Source organism: Thunnus maccoyii, chromosome 22 (assembly GCF_910596095.1).
Source record: "Thunnus maccoyii chromosome 22, fThuMac1.1, whole genome shotgun sequence".
Taxonomy (NCBI): Eukaryota; Metazoa; Chordata; class Actinopteri; order Scombriformes; family Scombridae; genus Thunnus; species Thunnus maccoyii.
In genome coordinates, this window is record NC_056554.1 from 18,380,598 (window position 1) to 18,403,877 (window position 23,280).

A 23,280-nucleotide genomic window follows, 5' to 3' on the forward strand; every position below is an offset into this window, starting at 1 on the left:
AGCGTACCATCTCAACTACTTCCACTTCAGCCTCGATGCGTAGGTGATAGAGGAAGGTTGCCAGATCTTTCTTCATCTGGATTGAATTATCCTCCATCTGGGCCACTGTGAAGATCCGCATCCCGCACTTGCGCCACACCTGAGAAGAAGAAAACAGTCAAATGCGGCAGTTAGTGACACTGCAGTACTCTTAAAAAAGGGAAACAGGAGCTTAAAAGACTTTTAAACACACTCTCCTACCTTGTGTTGACGCAGCAGGAAGGGCAGCAGCATCAGCATCCCGCCGTCGTGGACGATCCACCAGACGTCGATGTAGCCCTCTGTGCACGGCTCGCTGTTGCTAGGGAACAGAGAGATGTTTTTGGGCACCAGAAGGGCCAGGTGGGCTGCTGTGGTCACCCGCACTGTGTCTGGAAGGAAGAGAGGGGGCGCCGTTAGCCTGCTGACCGTGACGCAAAATCTGAAAAATCATGGGATTGTTTTATCCATCCTCTTCGACTCACTGATGAAGGTCTTCCAGGACTGCGGGTCCTCGCTCTGCCTCCAGGCGTGAGGCCAGCCCATCACCACGGTGTTGGGTTTCATTCCTCCCAGACCGCTGGACTGGATCATGTGGCTGATACCTTCGCGCGGCTTCTGCGCCACGATGCACTGACAGAAGCCTTTCACGCGCTCCTTATCCATCAGGTGCTTCAGAGTCTGAGGTACATTTGAGAAACAGTTTAACTTTCTGTCACCTGAAAGATGAACAAAACTTTAAATGAAACAGACTTTTCCATGTCAATATATACACAAACATCCCCCACCTGTTCAGCAGCGAGAGCCTCTCCGTAGCTTTGCAGGAAGTTGCCGGAGACAACGGTGCCAACGATGGTCAGGCCCTTTCCCGCCTTCAGCTGGCTGGCGAACGTCAGCAGGCGAGGAGACTTGACGTGGGCGTCTTCATCCAGTTTTAGTAAGACCAACAGCTGTGGCCTGGAGAGGAAAAAGGAAAGGAGAGGAGTAGGTTTGTGTGTTAATAGATATAAAAAAAAAAAATCAATAACAGTGGAACTTTTGCCATGAAAAGGTTTTCCCACACAATCTATAAACATCTTCCTGTATACGTGATGAAGACTATCAATAATACAGTACGTGACCCCAGACAGCACAGTTGTGATCTGTCATACAATACAAAATACAGCAGAAAACATGTACTGTTACACTCCTATAGTGTTTTATTATACAGTAAATCTTTAAACTACTAAATGGAAATTTTCTTTCCCCAAAAAAGTCTCCTATAAGAGATATGTAATGTTACAGAGGTCACTTGTAGCCTCTGTCTAAAACAGGTTGATTTAGCTCCTCTCTCTTTGAGACCCTCTCCTCGGATTTCACTTCTTTTTCCTGTTCTTTACTCAAATATCAACTTTTCAAATACATCTGTTCATGTTCGAGCCCGGATCTGATCCGAAATATCCGAGTGGACGATGCAAACAACCCGTTAGCAAGAAAAGGCTACAGGACGGACGGCCGATTGTGGGTGAACAATGTGACGTGAGTTCGATGGGGAAGTAGAGGTAACTTTGCAAACCGAAGTCCTGGCTTTTGTCTTTCAGGGAGCATTTTTACATAAGTTCACCTCAGGTTTTGGAACTTTGACTATGTTTAACAGACAACCGACATCATAACAGTATAAAAATAATAGAAAAATCACAAAAAGCATGTTATGTCCCCTTTAAAATCCACTCTTACTGGTGTCATTTCCAGCTCAACAACTCAGCTATTTTTAGTGATAAAACTCTGATAAACTGGCTCTGAATGGCAGCTGGTCAATGTGTAAATGAGCAACTATTAAGGTGATAATATGTCAATTTTGTGTGTACAGCTTGTTGCACTGCTCACAAGTGGAAAAAAAAACATCAATAAATGCAGGTTTATGTCATTTTTGTTTAAAATCAGTGTATTGTTGTTAGGGGGTGTAACAGGAAGTGATGAGGAAAAAGCAACAAGGTCATTACCACAAAAACAGGCCTATAAGGTTTAATAATTATTACTCAGCTTTTTTGTCTGATTCATATCAGTTACTGGTGACCCAGTGACATATGTTCAGTGGCTCTGTTCTGGTCTGCTGTCTGTGGGTTTGGAGCCTCTGGTTTACGTGACTGGATCTTCACTGTGTTCTTAAATACATTTAGAAATTACTCATTTTTAAAAAAAATCCAATTACAATCACTCAAGGCCCACTGGCAGTATAAAAAGGTGTTTCTGGTGATGTAAAGCAGTTCTATTTCATGAATGGTATGTATGTTGAGGTTTATCATGGAAACCTACACAGTGTTATGATAAATTATGTGTAAAAGCGAATGAATGAGTGATATGAAAACATGAACAAAGCAGGTCAGTACCTCCAGTTTTTGGTGTGAGGTGGTCCCTCCTCTAACCTCAGGAGGGCATAACGGGCAGCACTGAGCGAGAGACCGCGGATCCCATCCCCCCACTCTTTCTCGGCTCTGACACAAACACACACACACACACACACACAGACATATATAGAATATATAAGGACATAAAGGTAAATACTGTGATATATTCTCTCCTGACACACACCCACAAAAACAGGTGATTCATACTGGAAACAGACATATTAATGCAATAATAGTTCACACACACACACACAACTTGACCATGCCGTACATGTACAATCATGTCAGGGGAATACATCTCCATGGCAACATACCCGTGGTACTCTATGTACTTGTAGATCATGCCTGCTATCACCATAGCAACGATTGCGTAGTACCAAGAGGAGATGAACATGAGCGCCAGGCAGATGGTCATCCCCAAAAATGACAAGGTCCTAGACAGAGACAAGCACCGGAGGCAGAGATCAGTGTGTGTTTATGTGTGTGTGTGTGTGTGAATGTGTCAGTGTGTGTGTGTGTGTGTGTGTGTGGTACCAGTGGTAGTAGGAGAAGCGAGGCCTCCAATTAGGCGTCCTCAGGAGGGTCTGAAGGGCACAGGCCAGGTTCACAAACAGATAACACATCAAGAAGAACCTAAACAAAGAGACACAATGTAGAGTTAAAAAAATATATATTGGTAACACAAGAGTGAGACAGCTGGGCGCGAGATATCCTTTGTACACACACACACACACACACACACACACACACACACACACACACACACACACACACACACACACACACACACACACACAGCCTGTGTCTCACATTGTCAGGATGGGAGCCACCAGGTCCAGAGAGGCGATGAGAATCCCCAGCTCGGCTATCAGGGCCGTCAGCAGCAGGGCCCAGGTCGGCTCCCCGTTAGCTTTCCCGTGCCCAAACACCTAGCGGGACATATATACATGAAAGAATGTAAAACTTGTGCAGGTGCGCCATGTAAATCATACTAAAAATGAGTTACAGGTTTACTCTTAACATAATAATACAGTATGTGCTTGTCTGTCCAGATAGTTTCAGTTTGAGGTTATTTCTCTCTAGCTCGCTCCAACACAATCATCTTAATGGCTTTTAGTTCTGGGTAATCATAAATGTCAAAAAACGTAATGACATGATAAGTTACCACATAAGTCAGGAATTTACTTCAGCAAAACATGTTACGAAAACATGTCTGCCTTCAGAAACTCCAGGAGGTTAATGCGCTAACTAAGCCCTTCTGTTGCTGTGATTCTCTCCATACATCTGTTGTGAATATTTAAATGTCAAGTCCTCAATATAATAGGACCCCCACTTCTTCAAAACTCATTTCCACAAAAAAATATTGTCTTATATTAAGGCCAATATGGTAATTCACCCCATTACTAAAACAGTATTTATTTTAACCCAAACTTTGTGATGGCTTGAGCGCAGCAAACAAATGCTACTGAGCTACTTTAGGATAAACTACAGGATACATGGATCACACTCCAGGTAGAACGAAACGCACGTTATTATTTTAATTTTGGCTTTAATCAAAATTAGAAGCTGGGGCTCTAACCCGGAGGAAGGGGATGATGTTGTCCTTGGCGATGGCCTGCAGGAGTCGGGGAGCACCGGTCAGCGACTGGAGGCCAGCGCCACATGTTGAGAAGAAAGAGCCGACCACTATGACCCAGGGAGTGGGCCAAGCCAGAATCCCCACCACCAGATTCCCTTTAACTGAGTCTCCAAACCTGCAGGAGGAAGAAGATGTGTATTAAGTTCTTTTTCATAGCAGCAGATAGAAATATTACAACTGTTTTTCACATGTAGAAATGTCTCAATCTCTCACTCATTAAAAGGACATCAGACACTTAAACGCATAGACAGATAGAAGAAAAGATAAACTGACTTGTCTCTGAGGACGACGCCGTCGATGCAGGCTCCGAACAAAACAACACTGGACAAGTCTGGACGGACAGCACTCAGGAAAACACCGAGCAGTCAAATCATATCAAAACAAATGTATCCCGAGTGCCTTTTTTTGAATATGAAATTCATTATCATCTTCACGCTGCGAACAATAAAACAAGCACTCGATTTAGCTGAAGTGACAGTCATTAAACTCTACAGCAACATAAAAACATAATCTATGTCGTGAAAAAAGGGAAACAGATTATTTCCATAATAATAAAAGAGAAAAGCTACTTGTGTTGTAATTGTTATACCCAGCGGGACGAAATGTGTGAACGGTTGCTTTGAGTTGTTTTTTTTTGAATGACGAGCGTCCGCCACTCGAAACAACAGAAAGGATACAAACAATGGAGGTGGTGAGGATGGCGAGGATGGTTCCGATGGGGATGGAGCGCTGGGCGTCTTTCAGATCCCCCGACCGGTTAGAACCGGCCATGATTCCTGCGGAAAAGAAGAAAACCGTCACAGTTCAAACACAAGTAAGAGGAGATTATATATCATTATTAATCATTGCTGATGCTGCTGTCAGGTGACATCTTGCGATATAAAAACGCCAAATTCAAATGCTTTTTAGAGGTTAAGCAGTTTTAGTTCGATTTTAAATTAACTATGTAAGAGATGTAAAGATTTAACTGTTTAAAAGTTAAAAATATGAAAATAAAACAAGGCAATTTTATTAAATATTCAATTCATAGATCGAGTGAAATCCATAAATAGATGCCTGACAGAACAAGAGATCGTGAAAGAGCAGGAAGAATCAATATCACACCCACTGTGCTCTTCCTGTCAGTGGTTGCAAAAATTATGTTTATATTTCTTCTGTTTCTATTTCTACCTTTTAACATTTGAGGAATCGCAAGAAGAAAAAAAACACAGTACCTGTGACAGAGGGGAAGAAGATGCCCACCAGCAGTGTGAAGGAGGTGGTGATGTCAGCGAACACGTAAGGCTGCTGAGTGGACGCCGGGTGTGCGGCGTGAGAGGAGCTCAGGGACGCTTTCTCCACCACGTCCCCTTTGCTGAGGTAGGAGCTCCACAAGTTCTCTGTGAGAAGATTTAATACGTGCTGGTTAGACGGAGTATTATTCTGTAGTCCGTATGAACTGAATATATCACTAATGTAGTCAATTATTTATTCTGTCTATCAACCAATCAATTAATCGACTAATTGTTTCAGCTCTAGATATACACCCTTTGAAACACACACACATACACATTACCTGAAATGATCCCACTGGCCAGACCGGGGATTCCTTCGATTTTTGTGAAATTGTTGTTCATGAAGTAGTCGTCACAGGAGGCATTGAGTTCTGCGCTCTGGCAAAACTGGCTCCAGATATACGTGGTCTTCTCCACGACAACGGCGACATGGCCGGGGTCGAGGGTCGGGCCCACTGTGACGTTTTCTATTGAAAGGAATGATGGTGTGAAAAAAAAAAATCAAGATCGGTGAGAGCGAGCGTCTCTGTCGGTGTTGTTAACAAATATCAATAATCGAACTCTTGCACCCACCGCTGGTAAACGTGAAGTTGTTGTCTCTCTCCACTGGCTCTTTGATAGACAGCAGGATGGTTTTCGCACAATTGTGGTCCATGAGATCGTGTCCGTTGATAGTTCTGTTTCCTAGCATGCACACCCTGCGGACAGAGGCCCATTGGTCGGTCAAAACGGCGAGGATTAGAGGGCCGGTTGACTTTTTAGAAGTGATTATGACACTTACGGGAAATTTGGCGGTTTGAAGGCGGACACCAGCGCTCCGATGTAGATGGAAATGATGGAGACGATGACGCAGGCCAAGAAGATGGAGGCCAGTTTGTTGACGTACTTCACGCCCACAAAGACCAGCAAGCACATCAGGAGGAGACAGATGGAGCCGTAGACGCGCATGTTGTTCAACAGGGCCGCCCCTTCACCTTCAAGCCCCTTGGCTTTAAAGATGGCTGCGTCAGGCGCTATGTACATCTGGAGGGAGACGAGAGCGAGACAGAACGCAACAGAGATGAGGAAAAGACCTCACGAGGGGCGGACAGACATGCTGAAATGCATAAATTATATAATCTCATTAAAAAGTGCAAATACAAGATGCATAATTGTGCCGATATTTTTTTTAGGTGCTTGAAGCTACAAGGAACTGCTAATAATGGGGTTGATAATGGTGCAGATTAGGGTGGAGCAATGAAAAGTTTGCTGTTTATACTGTGGTAATAATCCCTTTAATATATCTGGTTGTATTAGATGTTTGTGGGCAATGAACAGGACATGATTTTTGAATCAATGTATCTTGACTTAATATGTCAGATTAGCCAAAAACAGGGATTCCCATTTATTTATTTTACCCATAAACAGTTTCTCAATTGATTTTCTAGAAAAAATTTACCATATCACAACATACAGTACCAGTCAAAAGTTTGGACAAACCTTCCTGGTACTGTATATTATAATATATAATTACTGATAGAGTATTTGATCCATATCGCTCACTCCCAGCCCAAAGCAAAATAGTGATGATATGTTGACAAGAAGTCTCTATAATCTCATTAATAAGACAAAGAAAGCAAAGAAAAACCCTTTCATTACTTCAGAAAAGCCATAAGTGAACCAATAAACAGTTGAGTCAACAAATCTCATCAACACTGAATTCATCCTACTTACAAGGACATGATATATCATATTCCTCTGTGCTGTAGACCTCCGTTGTTCAAAAACTATTAAAAAAAACACCTCAATAAGCCACACCGCTGCACTGGGTGACATGTTCCTTCACCAGAAAGATTGTGGTCACATTAAGAAACAGCTCCTGATAACAGCATTCAGGCTAAACTGCACATTTCTCAAACTAATTCAGTACAAAGTCAAGAAGTTGTGATATGTAGCACAACAAGCTAGTTTTTGGACAACAATGGAGGTCTAAAGGATCTACAGGAATGAGATATATCAGGATTTGGATAACAGACGTCATGTTGGTGAAAGCTAAATGATGAACATAGCGATGATGATGACAATGATGATGATGATGAGGAAGCCAAAACCCACCAGGAGGATCTCGATGGCTCCCAGGATGTACATGGCTCCGGCGAAGGTGGTGCCCAGGTAGAAACAGAGGCCCACCGCCCCCCCAAACTCTGGACCCAGAGAGCGACTGATCATGAAGTAAGAGCCTCCCGCTGGAGAGGGAGGAAGAGAGAGAGCGAGGAAGAGAGAGGGAGGAAGAGGGAGAGGGAGAGAGATGGAGAGAGAGAGCAGGGCAGGTTGTACATCAAGGTTGGAAGAAGTGGAAATGGACAGAGAGACAGAAAAGTATGAAAAATGGGGAAAAAAGGAAGATTGTAAAGACCGGAGGGAGAAAGAGGAAGAGGAGGGTCATACAGGTAAAGATGAAGAGAGAGAGAGAGAGAGAGAGAGGAGGTGGGACATAAGGAGAGAGAGAGAGAGAAAGAGAGAGAGGGATGGATGGTTAGTAACATTATGATGTTAGGAGGAAAACAGAGAGAAAAGAGGACAGCTGATGTGAGAAGTCATCCTATGCTTGTAGAAATAAGCATGATGTTCTACGTGACACATTGGAGAAAGAAAACAGAGCAGACCTTTGGTCAAATCGTATCTGCATATAACTCTTAACGACTGTTTTTTGCCTCACTTGAAGTACTTGAAGTGTTAGGGTTTACTACAACTCCTGGAGTATCAGTATACTTTCATGTACTGAAAGCTGGCGTACACCTTTTCACAGTGTTTCCTTGTTGAGCTGCAGCGGAGGAAAAGTAACTCAAGCGTGGAATTTAGTAATAAAAGGACTCCAACTTTAGAAAATATCCACTCCAATTGTCTGACTACTCAGACTACTGAAGTCTTATAAGCCTCCGCTGAACGTTAGGATGCATTTTTCAGACAGAGGAAAGGATCTCTTCAGGGCCAGTATGGACAGGAGGAATGATTACAGCAACCAAGAGCTGTTTCGATGTTCATATGGGCATTTGAATATTGTTTTAAGACTGTCCTTGAAATTTAAAAGTTTATACTCCTCAAAGTAAGGTATCAAATACAGTATTGTTTCGGTATTACAGGGGACGTGTTATGCTCCTTGTAACTCCTCATAATGACATCAGATTGTACACGCACGCTCACAAATGGCGTCCATTCTGTAACCTTTGTCGCTAAGGTTGTTATTCCACGGGTTGTTAGCATTGTCGGCTCACATATTTCAGATCGAATTTGGGCTTGAACATGTACCAATCAGAACAGAGGGGCGGGCCTTAAAGAGACAGGAGCTAAAACAGCCTGTTTCAGACAGAGGCTGAACTGAGGGGGCTGCATAAAGGGACAGTACAAGATAAATAAGGAGTTTTTTTTTAACTGGAAACCATACAAAAATATTCCAGTAGAGCCCCAGAATATAAATATAAACCTGAAAAATGTACGTGATACCTTTTAATATCCACAATGGTAAGATACTTCGGGCCTAATTGTGTTGAACCTTCCCATCTGGTACTCCAAGTGAGCTCAAGCAAACAGTGAGAATAATTTGCTGATACAATTTGAACCAGTTATAAAACAGATTATATGGGAAAATCATACAGTAAGAGCATCTACAAAAATTCACAACTGACTGTAAGCTCAGAATTCAGCGTTTGGTTTCCAAAATACTGTATTTTCCTTGTACATCTGACAAAAATCAGCAGTTTCCAAAACAGATATATGAATATGATATTGTAGGTTTGAGCTTCCTGAAGCACAAGAACATATTTAATAGATAGACTGAATGATCGCCCCCCCACCCTGACTCCCACAAAAGGTCCCAAAAACAGTGTCTGCAGACATCTCATTGAACTCCAAAGATTAACGACAAAACAGCTTCAATCTTTGTTGTTAGTAAAAACAATCAGCAGTATTTGAGAAGCCAAACACTTTTGATAACATCTCTCCATTAACCACAAGTGAAATACATACATACAGTATTAACTACCATCTGAGACTACAGTAGATGGTGAGAAAGCATGAGCGCTCGAAGCTGAGAAAAAGAGAGAGAGAGAGAGAGCATGGAATGAAATGTCGGATGCCAAACAAGACATGTTAGACATTAATTCGCTATGTTACCGAAGGGTTTTCAGTCTACATTCAATTATCGAAATGTCACATGCTAGTGGAAATATCACACTACTTTGACATTTTTGGATATTTGTCTAAAAAGGCGTTTCAGTGACAGGTAAAGTCGATGGCGGATAAATATCCTGGGTTTTTTTGTTGTTTTTTTTTTTAATGTGTGTACAGACAGAGAGGGAGAGGTAGACAGAGGGAGAGACAGGACAAACAGAAATAACACTCGTTAGAAAAACATAACGGCTACATATACTGTATCACTAACACTATCCAAGCTCGAAGGGAGCTAAAAAAACAAGAATAAAACCAAAGATAAAAACAATCTGGAAGTTTCAAATGAATATCTACAGTTGTTACCTGGCTGGGTAAATTTAAAATGTTAAACTGTTTAAAAAGGCTTCAATTAGCTGCGTGATGAGTCACGTACTGAAGCTTACAAGTTGCTAACAACTTTCTTATCATCAAAATGAATGTTGGCTACATTTGCATGTCGTCGCTAACGAGCCGTGAGGTCGATTTGTGTAAAAGCGCAAGATAAGACAACGTGCTGCTGATACAAATGTTGTGCATGTCAGCATGCAAAAGGACAAGCTCTTACTGTCTGATGAGATAACACGGGAGTGATCATAAATTATGACTGTGACGGCGCACGGAGACAACGTGCAGCACTCTGGGAAAAATAGTTTTTTTTTATCTTAGTATTGGTTTTACAGGATTTTTGAATCAATTTACTGTGACTGGAAAGAATTTAACTTAATTTTATTTAACTGGATTAACAAAAAAACAAGCATTCATTCTGGTTATTGTATCTATGAACTGTTTCTGAACACTTACTATTCATTTTTACCTTTATTGTCATATACTTAACAAGAAATTTTACAGCTGAAAAGTAAACTTGTCAGTGTTCTCCACTGGTGACACTATTTCTAAATTACCTCTCGCACATTTTTTGACATTTCTGTGCCGAAATGTCAAAAAATAGCAGCCGTATACGCCACTACCAATATATCGGCAATGAGCTAATATCTGCCTATATATTGGCCAGGTGGATTTATTAGCTCTAGCTCTACAATTAATGATTATAATAGATTAATAATTACTACTTTATTACTTTTTTTTTAAATTCTTAGTAATTATTTAGTCTGTACAATGTAAAAAAAATAAAAAATGTCAGCACAAGATCTTTTATTTGCTACAATCAGTAATCAAAAAATGTGAAAATATCAAATTTTATGCCGACACAACACAAAGAAAAGCACCTTAATCCTGGCATTTTCAAGCTTTAACCATTAAGCACTTAATATTTTTACTTTTTTTTCCTAAATGATTGATTAATGGTCTTCTATCAATCAGCTATAAATGAACTGTAATCATGTCATCTCGTATTAAGGACGACAACATTGCCAAAACTTTACAGTAAGCTTTGTGTTTTAGAGTAAGAGAGATTACCATGATACACTGACACCGTTCAGTCCACGTGTATGGAAAGGCTGAAAAGGAGAGAAGGAGAGGTGAAGAAATACCTGGTACAACTCCGTTAGTGGCGATTGCACTCATCGATATCGCGGTCAACATCGTCTGAGGGGAGACAGAAAGAAAGAAAGATTTTAGCCAGTTTGGAAAGTTAAGATTTTCTCAGCTTTACATCGATATTGAAAGAACCGTGTGTGAGAAATACATCAAAATACTCACACAGCAACAGCAAATGAAGACAATGCAGAGGCCCTGCAGCACCCCGGCGCTTCCCACCACCCACGTCAACCGCAGGAACAAGATCACACCGAAGATGTTCTGCAGGCACGGCAGGTAAACGCCCATAAACGTCCCCATCTGTGGCGACTGGAACCAGTAGGCGGAGGGGACAAAAAAAAAATCAAGATAGTACATCATGTTATAATGGATGTTCTCCTTTTCTTTTTTATATAAACAGATAAACCCCCCCCCTCCCCGATGCACCACACTTATGTTAATGCTTATACTGAACACACTGCTTTGCCAGACGGGACGTTAAGTAATGTTTTGGTTCGACTCTCCAATCCGTCTGTTTGGCAAATGTGTCCGATCCTGCAAAAAAGTGCAGTCAGAACAGGGTGGAAATGGGAAATTACTCCAAACCACCACAACAGACAGTCTTATCTAATTCAGCCGGCTCCTTATCAGCGAGGACTGCAGCGCCGATCAGGGTCACATCCTACTGCGCTTTCACTCGCAGACACCGAGTCAAGAGGGCAACAACGGAGGATATAATTAGTCTCGGACAAGGACTCGATGACCATTATGTTAAAAAGATGGATGAACACTTTTACACTATGTTTCTATTTATGAGTGAAGCTTTACAGCTGAAACATGTGCGCTAATAACCACATAAAAGTCATTTAAGGACACATCTTACTGTTATCATGGCAAGCTCAACTTCGTACCTGTTACGCCTCAATCAAACGCACAATCACCATCTTGGTTATGACTGTATTAGTATGAGATCATTATACCTCAAGACAAAGTACATTAGAGATCATACATGTACAGTATGTGCTGTGTGTGGGTCCTACAGTACATTTAATCAACTGCTGCACTCAGATTAAAGTTATAATCCTTCTGATTTTCATAGAATTGAGCCTCGTTTCTTAAACTAATTGTGACATTTCTCAGTAACAGCCATTTGAAACGTGTTTGCATTCTTTAGTTACGTCTTTAATATTGTAGTTTTCATTGTTAGTGGCGGAGTCCTTCACACTCATGAGAGATTAACAGGAAACAAGGCATGTATGTAGTCCAGCGTTATTGTTTTTAATTGTATTTCAATCAATCACACTCACTGTTTACTGTTCAGAATCCTCCGGTCGTATCGGAGCTGATCCAACATTTCCTACTGATGCTATTAAATCATTAAAAGCATCCGACCGGTGAAACACAAGAGAGGCTTTTAGTGTGAAGCAATAACAGGAGACGCTATAAATTTGTCACTGAGATAAGCGCTAACAGCCTTCGTTCATCAAAAATGCATCTAAAAAGACATGGTCATTTTCAAAAAAAAAATTTTTTGACAGCGCATCAGTTTTAAATACTGCAGGGAGTCTGTTAGATGAAGAAGCTGAATGTGACGTGTTGCATACCTCCATAACTCCTCCACAACAACTACCGTGACCTGTTGTTGTGCGGGAAACTACTTGTGTCATGTGCAGCAGCATGACATCAGATTGTAATCTCTCACGGCATGATGGGGGGAAAAAAGGCTGTTTATTGACTGACTTCTTTATTAAAAACAACGTGAATTTGTTTGGCTGCGCTGTAAACACATAAACAAGTTGTTCTTCTGTTGTATTTCTGAGAAAGTGGCTGCTTGAGGAGCGTTTGCTGCCTCCAGAGATCTGAGACTGTGATTTAAAGATTGGTGTGAGAACAGTTACATTTATCAATATGAATTCTGAGGAGTTGAATCATCAATATTCTATTATATAGACACTGTGATATAGACACCGGGTGTTTTTTCTGCACATCAAAGTCCCCTGGATAGTTTATTATAAGTCAAAAAGGTGATTAATGCACACAGAGTTTGGTATACCTTGCTGGTTTTCTTCTTCTCACCGATGCTCTCGGCCTCCTCGTGTTCCTTGGCACCCTGCGTCAGGTTGGTGTAATTTGCCAGGCGGTTGAGCAGAGAGGACACTTTTGGCCGAGTGTCCATCTCCTCCTGTGGGATGAAAAAGAAAGGGAGTGGAGATAGAAGCGGGAGGGGAAATTGACAAAGGGTAAAAATAGAGCGGACAGAGAGAAGGATGAGGTGACGAGAAGGTGAAGGAAGACAGACAAGGAGAGGTGAGGAACGAGATAGCCGGAGGATAAAGACGGGGTTGACGAGAGAGAGGGATGGAGAGCACAAAGGGAGAAAGAGTAATGGTTGAGGGCAACAGATAAGACAGAAAGAGGTAAAGTTAAGAAGAATGAAGCAGAAGAGCAGGAAATTGAGGAGAGAAAAAAAAAAGGTTTATCGAATGAGTGGGAGAGAGAAGACGAGGCGGTTTCTAGTTTCCAACTTATCTGCCGACAACAGCCCAACGCTGGTTATTTTTGGCTCTATTTTAGCAGACAGTTTGGCAAATAAACAGCCACCATTTGGAGGTTCTGTTTTTATCCACGTATGATAATAAAAGACGAGCGAACATTCGAGGAAAGCAGCCAGCGTGGTTGTTGTGGAACATTTCTAAATTGTTATGTGCTTGAACTGGATAACGACTGTGTGTTTCGAACCTCAAATAAGGCCAAGTTTCTGTCGTAGAAGTCGTCGTCATCCACCCCGTGAGTGTTGTTGATGTAAACACTGGAGATTTTGGAGTTTCCATCACCTGGAAAAGGTGGAAGAAAAAAAAAAGGGATGATAAGACAGAAATAAGGAGAGAGAGAGAGAGAGAGAGAGGAACAAAAGGAAAGAGTGACGCAGCAGGAAATCATCTTTAATATGACAGGACACACTGGTGACAACTTTCATCATCGTCAACATAGCTCACACACACACACGCACACACACACACACACACACAGCTTGATGAAATGGCCACCATGTCGCCTGCTCAGTTCCGCCTAAGTCAGCACAGACCACTGCATCAGCAGCATCTGAGTCAGCAACATCACTTCCCTGCCTGCTCCGCTCAAACTGACGGCAGCAAACGGCCATAAGCAGCGTCACACTTAACACAAGGAAACTCACACATGACACACGAGTCGAGACCCAATAAGACAGAAACAAAGAGCGTCGTGCGTTAAAAACACATTCAAGCAAATTGTTGCATTGCTGCGCCCTTTTTCTTAAGTGTTTCCCATCTTTCTATTGTTTAATTTGAGTGATAATCGTGAAAATTACAATTCAGGAATCAAGTCTTCTTTCTTTTTTCTTGTATCCATGTATGCAAGCGTATGTTTACTTGCTTTTATATGATATGTATGCTTGTATTTTATGTCTTTATAACTGTATTGCTCTTGCCTTTGTGAACTTTGTGTTGCTTTCTGTATGAAATGTGTCATAGTCTAGACAAGAAAACGTGTGTTCTAGCTGAAAACCGGATCTGTAGCTTTTTGCGATCTAACCGGCAATTTTTTAAACACAACAGAAAAAACATCAGCAGGTTACACGCTAAGAAAAAAAAAAAAAAAAAAAAAAGTCAATAGCCAGGGTAAAAAGAAATGCTGGCATGTGGCTGGTGGGTTGTAACTTCCCAACCTGTTCACAAGTCCTTCACATGGCCAAAAGATAGCGAGTGTGAAACTGAGTCAAAGAAAACAACTTGCTGGTTAATATTAAATGAAGCGAGAGAGGTGGGAAAAGATTAACTGACGAGCTAATGAGGTTTTGTTTTTTTGTCCTGTTAATTTGTTCTTTAAATTTAGTTTGGCTGATCTTTTACGTCATTTTTCAACACATACATACTTAAAAAAAACAAAAAAAAAACAATAAAGGTGTTTTGGATAAATACAGATACACATCAGTGCGTACACACACATTTTTGTGCGTGTCGACGAACTCGGAGATAAACACAAATACAAACGTCCCCCCCCCGTACGTTCAACACCCAACCTGTTGATCAGGACGGTCGAGAGTCAGACGGGTGACAACATCGACAGTCCGACTGCTCGGACTGTCTCTGCTCAGCCAGACTGACCTGCTCCACAACACAGCTTCAACACACAAATCCCACTTTTACTGTTATTTACTCAAGAACTGTTGTATGTGATTTGGGTGATTCTACATGGACGATTAGTTGATTAACTCATTAGTCACGTGACAGAAAATTGATTAATTGTTTTAAGAAAAAAAAAAAAGAGTAATATTTCTTTGGATCCAGCTTTTCAAATGTCAATATTTTCTGGTTTACTTGGTGTTCTACAATTGTAAATTGATTTTTGTGTTTGGACGAACAAATCATGACTTCTGTACACGTCACCTTGGGTCACAGTTTTCTGACATTCTATACACTAGAGTTTATCAATTAATTGATAATCATAAACATTTTTGGAGCCCTCAATTGATGCAAACATGATGTATGACCATAACATAAAAACTAAAAACAATCCCTTGTGAGTTATTACCGCAGAAAGGAATCCTGTCTCGTCCTGTCCTCTGTAAATACCTCAGCTGCTCTACCGCAGCGTTCACACTCAACTTAACACACAGCTGTACATTTGTGTGTGTGTGTGTGTGTGTGTGTGTGTGTGTGTGTGTGTGTGTGTGTCCCTCAGGAGAAGTCCTCCACCTGAGGTTACCACGCCTGAATATGATGCCTTTTATTTTTGTGTGTGTCTGTGACCAACCAGTGAAGCAGAAAGCAGCTAGAGCCAGATGTGTGTGTGTGTGTGTGTGTGTGTATCTGTGGACTACAAGCTGTAAGCACATCAAATTCATAGGAAAACTTTATTGGTGTCAAAAATAATGGATCACAGAGCATTCGACCTTTCTGAAAACGCCGCTTCACTCCGACGGACTCCTTTCCTCTTCATCGCCTTTCCAGATCTTGATTCATTAACTTTAAAAACAGCAGCACTTTTCTTGTCAGCATGCTGGTTTTCTATTTCAGCTGCTCTGCTGTTTCTGATTTTTTTTTTTTTTTTGTTTTTTTTGGAGCGGGTGATAGACAGACGGGACAGAAGAGAGGCAACGAAGTCTCTTTCTACGTTTCTCAGCCTGATCGAAACTCAAATCGGATTAACCAGCTCGATTTCTATTTATGGAAGCTTACTAACAACCAACATGGGGCATCCTTACTACTATGCAACTGCTTAAGTGGATCAGTGTTGCTAATACAGTTACAGTTATATCCCCCCTCTTGTTGAGCCTGTGAATCAGCGCAGCTATTCTTAAAACACTTTTTTGGAAAGTGAATTACTGCACATGTCCGCATGACAACCGTTTTCATCTCTCTCGTGAAGGATTTCCTGCTAATGTCGAACTAGACGTATGAACTGAATCCATATGAAAAGGTTTCTGCTTCCAGCTTCTATTAAGTAAAAAAAACTGTAGGTGGGAAGATAACAGAGGTGGGGGGAAGTGAAACCTACACTGTGCTCACGACAGGCCTACCGCTCTCTTATTGTTCTCGCTGTGTGAAATTGAACTGTTGCTCGTTTTAACTCTCAGCTAGAAAACAACTGGGAGAGCTTTAATGACCCAGAAAGTCATGAAACACATTTAAAGAACACATTGTTAAACTTGAGCCATGCAGGAGCATAAACCTAAAAATAGACTTTTTTTTTTTTTTTTTGCTTCCCATAAAACCGATATTTTGGAAGATGTCGGAAACCTTGTGAGCCTGAATATCTTTCTTGCCAACGGGAACATCTGACCGGCTCGCTGCTGGGAATTTGTAGTGTGGAGTCAGAACTCAGTGTGCCACATATTAGCTGGTCACTCCTTGATACTCCCTTCCTTTATAAATCCACAAGAATGTAGATGAACTTCTGTTTATTTCCCTATGATCCCTTCAGGACGTATTAAAAAACACAAAAGAAACACAAATTAAGTGACGTGGACGGTGATGCTTGTTGCCTAGTGGTGGGGAAATACAATAAAATAAGGAAGCAACCTAATTATTACACTGATGCTTATCATAGGTCTCATCCTGTCTTATATTAACCTAAAATGTATCATTTTCTGGGTTGATATCTCTACGATCGTGTCATAAATATAATAACTCACATCCATTAAAGATGTTTTAAACCCATTTTCACTGATATTTATCATTGTCGCTATTTAAATGAGCCCCAAAAAAGGAATCGTATATTGATTTTTATGCCAGGTGGAGACCCAGCAGATCTGAAACCAGATCCTTCAACATAATCTCACTGCTGTTTAGGGGACATTTTTCACCATCTGTCGTCTCAGTTTGTTGCACAGATGTTAGTGGGAATCCAGATGCTGCCGCTCTGTCCGAAGGGCTTTCAAAAGTTAAGGAGGGGTCACAGGTTCACAACGTGCTTGTATCTCAGCCGATGAATCACGAGGGAGGAGTGGCCCGGCTTACGTGTCTCAAACATATGGATTAAACTGTGGGTTCACTGTATGTGTCAATCTAAGTAGTGGGATTAGATACAACAGAGCAACAGGTTTTAAAGCAGAGTAGATCTGGTTTTAATTTCTCCACACAAGAAGCGCTCCTGGCAGTGCTTTTGTCCACCATAAAAAAAAGTGTGAACACACTTTATGAGCCATTTTTAAAACATAAAAAATCTTGCCACAGTAACTACAGTAACAACACACTATTTATGTGTGTGTGTGTGTGTGTGTGTGTGTGTGGACCTCACCTTGATCCACGTTGCTGTAGTCCGGCGTGTCGGCCCCTCCTCCTGCTGTAGCGGTGGTCGTCAGGCCTCCTGACCCCTCGCTGAGGGGGTCACTTCGATTGACGCTTTCTCTGGAGCCGAAGCGCACGCGGGCAGTGGAGCGGGAGCTGATGTCAGGCGATGTGTCGGACAGCCCCGGGAGGTCCTCCGCCTTGGTGGGCGTCACCGTGAACCGTACCGATGCCATGGCAACTTTCTTGGAAAAGTAGAGGAGGGAAGGAGTGGGGGTATCGTGTGGGGATGCGGGAGAAGAGGGATGGGGGGTCACAGACTAGCTAGCGGGGCGGTGCTAACCTGAGCTAGGCTATCTCCCAGGTGATGCTGAGGTAACGGCGGCCTCTACAATTTGCTCTTTTGCAGCTGCAATTCTCCATTGAAGCGAACCGGTTGTCTGCCAGCAGGCATGTGAAAGAAACTCTGCGACAGGCCTCTCTCTGAGTGCATGTGTGTTTAAAAATGTTCCAGATGTTTGATATGAAGCGGTTTTACATGTGATAGAAAGAACCACAAGTTTTAAGTCAGATATGAAGTAACCACAGAAAAAGATCAAGAGGTTGCAGAAAATCTATAAATATCCTTATAAAGATCAAGATAATTCTCTCACTGCTTTCACTCCAGTCAGCCTTATAACATCAACTTTTGTCTGAGATGGGTGTTTCTGTGCTTGTAAACTGGTCTTTCTCTCTGCTCCTTTTTCAAGTAAACATAACTAAGACTGGAGATAAATATGTTTTTCTACTGATAGAACCTGTCGGTGGTCACAGCAAGAGCAGGAGACGACATGGACAAGATGAGGAAGGGAGGAGATGAGAGAAAAAATACAGCAAAAATTAGTTTATACTTCAACAACAGCCTATTGTTTTTAAATAAATTGACAGAATGCCTTAAAATGTAAGAAACCTACATGTTCAGAGAATGAAAATTAAAGGTAATTTTCAATTATTCGTGTCTGTAACAGATCTCCACGTCATGTTTTTGGATGTTTCGGTAGCTCGGCGTGGTAACGACTGAGCAGCGTTTGTGTCATGCGTTCACTTGTGAGGAAAATCAGTTTAACAGTTTTACAATGCTTTCTCTGTAGTGCCATGACATAAATTAATTTAAGCATAGAAGAAAGCTGAAAGAGGAAGCAGTGCGGCTCAGTTTTTAGGTAAAGGGTTTATTGTTAGTCTCTAGTCTGCCGCTATGGCTTCTAAATCAGAAAAAACACACACTCCCAACATGCTTTTCTACGTCATTAATTTCACCAAAAGTGAGTGTCAACTCATCCTCAATCACGCTTTGACCTACAGCTGCAACGATTAGTTGATCAGTTTTTAATCTATTTTGCTAATTGATTCATCGTTTTTGTCACTTTGCTAAAATTGTCTGGTTCCAGCCTCTCAAATGAATATAATATAACACAAATGAATAGTTTCTGGTTGTTCTTCTATGACAGTAAACTGAAAATCTTTGCATTGTGGACTGTTTGTCGAGACAAAGACATTTGAGGATGTCATCTCAAATGTCAATTGTCAACAACTAATCGATTCATTGAGAAAACAAATCAACAGATTAATCGACAATGAAGATAACCGTTAGTTGCGGCCGTACTTTGACTAAATATTCATGGTTTCCACCTACTTCCCTTCTTGCATTAACTGCACATTCATGTCTCTTTAGAGCTCGACAGATAAACGATCAGGCCGATTAATTGGCCGATATTAGCAGGTGTCGCAGGTATATCAGTATTGGTGTAAATGGCAGCTGATAAGTGACAAGAAACTGCGGGACAGAAACTAGTTTGAGTTCATTTAGAAATAGTGTTACAAAGTTTGTTCACCAGATTGCACTGAAAAGTTGATTTTTCAACTGTACAATGTCCTTTAAAATCCTTTAAAAAGAATTATTGTTGATATTTTGACATTTTTAAATTACTACCATCTAATTTATCTTTACAGAATAAAACATACATGTATAAAAACGCCATTATCGACTACAGGCAGCCAGTATCGGTCGGGTTGTATCTCTTACAAAGATAAACTAACTGTGGAAAACTAATAGATCAATGACTGACTGAAGTATCCTCCTTCCACAACGGCATGCAGGCTCTAAATGAAGGAAGTGTAAAACAGTAACCTGTGTTAACCTCCCTGTTGGCCCGTGTGCCAAGCAGGTGCAAAGTCTTGACATGACGTTACAAGACAGGTGGGTATAGCTGAATTGTTGTTTTAGCTCAGTTCATAATTTAATTATAAAAGGAGAGAGAGAGAGAGAGAGAGAGAGAGACAGAGAGAGAGAGAGCGGTTCCAACCGGTTGTGCCAGTAGCTGCTGGCTGTTTTTTCCTCTCCCTCCCTGCATGCAGAGGCATTGGGACGTTTTCCTGTTTTATAAGGCTGCTTGCTTCACTCGCTTTGTCTGTCCACGTTCAGAGATGGACGAGAAAGAGAAAGCAAGGTGCACAGCGCTAAAAAGGATACTTGTCTTTCATTCTCCCTGCAGAGGGGAGAGAGAGGAAAAGGGAGGAGGGTGTGAGTTTATTTTCACAAACTTGCAGCTACGTTTTTTGCCGACTGAAAGGGGAAGCAGGAGCCTCCCTCCCTGCATGTATCGTGCGAAAAAGGTTGGGAAACACCCCAGAGAGGTTATTGGTCTAGACAAACACTTTCACACCTAACAGGCAGTCACAATAAGAGTCTCCAGTACAACTCAACCGCATGCCTTTTGCTCGAGCGAGGAGGAAATCAAATGTAACATACGACAGGGTGTAACTTCATTGTCAGTTTACACTTAAATGAATTGTTGGGAGGGATTTTTTTTTTTTTTTAACAATCCTTTCGATTTAACAACCACGCTGCATTGTTCTATTGTGGTCGATGTGGGGCAAAAATAGTAAAACATTGTGGTAGTTTACTCCACTTCTACTAAAGTATTTGTGGTTTCTTCTCTGCAGAAGACAATTTGCAGCAGTTTTTTGGTGACAATAAAACCCCAAGTTTCCACTTTCTGTCCGCTTTTCGCAATATTACAACGTGACATCGAAGTGTGGAGCGTTTTGTTCTGCTTTCTGGTATTTCAGCCTCCTATTTTTGCACCTTACAGAATTGATTTCATCTTCGGTTACACAGATATCACAATGTATAATTGTCATATTTCATAACGCATAAACAGCATATTATGATGTGTTACTGAGCCCCAGCTGGTCAAGTATTTCATTCTCTCCAGGTCTTAAAGGCTGCATTGCTGACTTTTGTTGTATAATTTTCTGAATTCAGTCTTTTACTTTCACTAAATCAACTGTTAGTGGATGTATACGTTGCCTGTTTGGCTGTCATACTACATTAAGTCACTGATACTGAGAAGTAAGGATATGACCCAGCCCTAAGCAGCGGAGGTCACACCTAGAATATAGTTAATTTAATTATTAATAAAGAGATTTTAACTCAAAATTAAGAGATAACGTCCTGTCCTCTTGTCTAGCTGTCAGCCTTTGTCGATGGGGTTCATATTAATGCAGCTGTAACCAATATGACCCACGGACGAGGATTTACCTAAACAAACATTAGCCAATTAAGATAAATATCCTGTAATTAGTCCCAACCAGCAACAAGAGGAAAGCCCAGTTGATGCTTTGCCCAGTTCCCATCTTAAGCCAATTAAGCTAGCCATAATAATTCTGGCTTGAACCGGTCAGTAAACGCCTCTCGCTATTATAACACAGACAAAGCTGGCGTTTTAAGAAGATAACGAGCAGGTGTTGTTGTTTTAACCTTAGAGGGCTTTTTCATGACAAAAGGAATGCGGCATCTGTCTGAAGCTGCGGGCAGTTCAACGCATTTCAAACCGGCTAAAATCACAGAGGCGCGCAGTTGATTTTGAGATAAACTGGCGGAGTAATTAGCCTGTTATCGCCGGAGTTGTCTATTTGGTTTAAATTAAAGAGCGTGTTAATGAAGAGCGGCATCTGGCCGAGCACTGAGCCATCACTTCGGTAGCTGTAAGGTAGAAGTACAGGCGGGTTGTGTCGGGTGAAGCCGAAAGCTAACGTTAGCCATGCCCGCTGATAAACTGTCAACTCCGCCAAGCTCCGGCTAACTTATCTCACTGACAGCGACAAAAAGACCGCAGAAAATCTCCAAGACAAAACATTGGCAAATAAAGCGCATACCTGACTCAAGTTTCCGTTAAAAGAACGCTTCCACCATACGGTTATTTTCTGTTTCGTTTGGCTTCTCTCCCGGGTTTTCTCGGCACTTTTTTTGGTCCAACCGACCCAACAGAAAACATGCGCGAGCGACTCGCAGGTCCTATCTCCCTTGCCGTCGCTACAACGGTTTGCGCATGCGTAGTGTCGAACACAACAGTCAACGATACATGGGAAATGTAGTCCATAGGTACTATTGCGCAATTTTGGTCCAAACAGCGTTTTAGTGCTGCTATTTTAAATTTAATTATTTATTCATTCATAATTTTAATAATTTAATATACAAATATTGTTACAATAGTGACATAAATGCAATTTTGAATAGAAATACTGAGTTAAAATGGATTAATGGGACAAAATAGGGAGTGTCACAAGTTAATGTGTGCATACAGAATAAATAATGTATGAGTCCCTTTTAGTTTGCTATTAGTGTTTCCTCTCGTAGGCTCTTTAGTGACACTGGTTTATGAGTTTATAAAGATGTTTTCCTCTCCATAAAAATTATTATTAAATAAATTATTAATCTGAAAGCTTTCTCTGCAGTTTGCTACACCAGAAATCCATTTTATATTCCATTAAAACGCATCTTGTAACCTTTCTTTTTTTATTATTGTTTTTATGTGCAAAACAATGACAAACACTTGAGCTCAGGGGAAACATCCATAAATCAAATCAAATATATATGTCTAACAGAGCAAGTAGATCTGTGTCTATTGATCCAGAGTTGAGGGGGGTCAGCTTTACCCTTTAGCCTTTGTACAAGCCACTTTTAATATTTCAACCATATATTCACCCTTTCATTGTATACTGACCATTTAAAAAATTATAAAAGCAGCAAAATCTCCACAGGAATATTGTATCTTAATATTCTTTTCAGTGCTGTATGTACTGTTTCCTAGAATTTGGATCTCGTCTCTCTTTGATTTGATTTTATTTGTTGTTTAGTTCAAGAGGGAGATGGATGACTCTTTGGAAAATGTTCACCTTCAAGTAGACAGCTACTGTATGAGGGTATAAATCTGTTTCGTAGGGGACAAAAAACAAGTGAACAAAAGCTGCAGGATCAGCAAAACGTGTTAAACCTTAAATCTTTTGCCATTATCTTTACATAATGTCATCTGATGGGGGGAGGGGGACAAGCCAACATTCAGCAGAAAATGTACTTTTTCTATTTTATCACAAAAAAGGCCATTTTGCAGTCACCAGATTGCACATTATCTCAGACAGGTGTGTCCTAGAAAACCAGGATGAGGCCTGAAATTGCAGTCTATAAATAATGTTTTTTCTTTCAGTTT

The 23,280-nt window shown here is 41.1% G+C and overlaps 1 protein-coding gene across 3 annotated transcripts in view; it reads right to left on the reverse strand.

The window, feature by feature from the left end:
- The window catches only part of LOC121890082 (solute carrier family 12 member 6-like), a 25,934-nt gene extending 3,834 nt beyond the window's left edge, over positions 1 to 22,100 (reverse strand). For 2 of the 3 annotated variants that reach the window (XM_042402349.1, XM_042402347.1), the window contains exons 1-22: positions 21,950 to 22,100; positions 17,763 to 18,549; positions 13,722 to 13,816; positions 13,036 to 13,164; positions 11,166 to 11,312; positions 10,997 to 11,051; positions 7,413 to 7,543; positions 6,100 to 6,341; positions 5,892 to 6,016; positions 5,600 to 5,785; positions 5,259 to 5,423; positions 4,722 to 4,820; positions 4,318 to 4,375; positions 3,985 to 4,159; positions 3,216 to 3,334; positions 2,940 to 3,038; positions 2,720 to 2,839; positions 2,388 to 2,492; positions 807 to 975; positions 504 to 699; positions 241 to 410; positions 8 to 139 (exon numbers count right to left, since the gene is read on the reverse strand). In XM_042402349.1, coding sequence (XP_042258283.1) covers positions 8 to 139; positions 241 to 410; positions 504 to 699; positions 807 to 975; positions 2,388 to 2,492; positions 2,720 to 2,839; positions 2,940 to 3,038; positions 3,216 to 3,334; positions 3,985 to 4,159; positions 4,318 to 4,375; positions 4,722 to 4,820; positions 5,259 to 5,423; positions 5,600 to 5,785; positions 5,892 to 6,016; positions 6,100 to 6,341; positions 7,413 to 7,543; positions 10,997 to 11,051; positions 11,166 to 11,312; positions 13,036 to 13,164; positions 13,722 to 13,816; positions 17,763 to 17,988 — 2,943 coding nt within the window. In that variant the 5' untranslated portion in view covers positions 17,989 to 18,549; positions 21,950 to 22,100. The remainder of the gene's footprint in view (positions 1 to 7; positions 140 to 240; positions 411 to 503; positions 700 to 806; positions 976 to 2,387; positions 2,493 to 2,719; positions 2,840 to 2,939; positions 3,039 to 3,215; positions 3,335 to 3,984; positions 4,160 to 4,317; positions 4,376 to 4,721; positions 4,821 to 5,258; positions 5,424 to 5,599; positions 5,786 to 5,891; positions 6,017 to 6,099; positions 6,342 to 7,412; positions 7,544 to 10,996; positions 11,052 to 11,165; positions 11,313 to 13,035; positions 13,165 to 13,721; positions 13,817 to 17,762; positions 18,550 to 21,949) is intronic. The other variant, XM_042402348.1, reaches the window with a different exon arrangement.
- Positions 22,101 to 23,280: the final 1,180 nt, after the last annotated feature.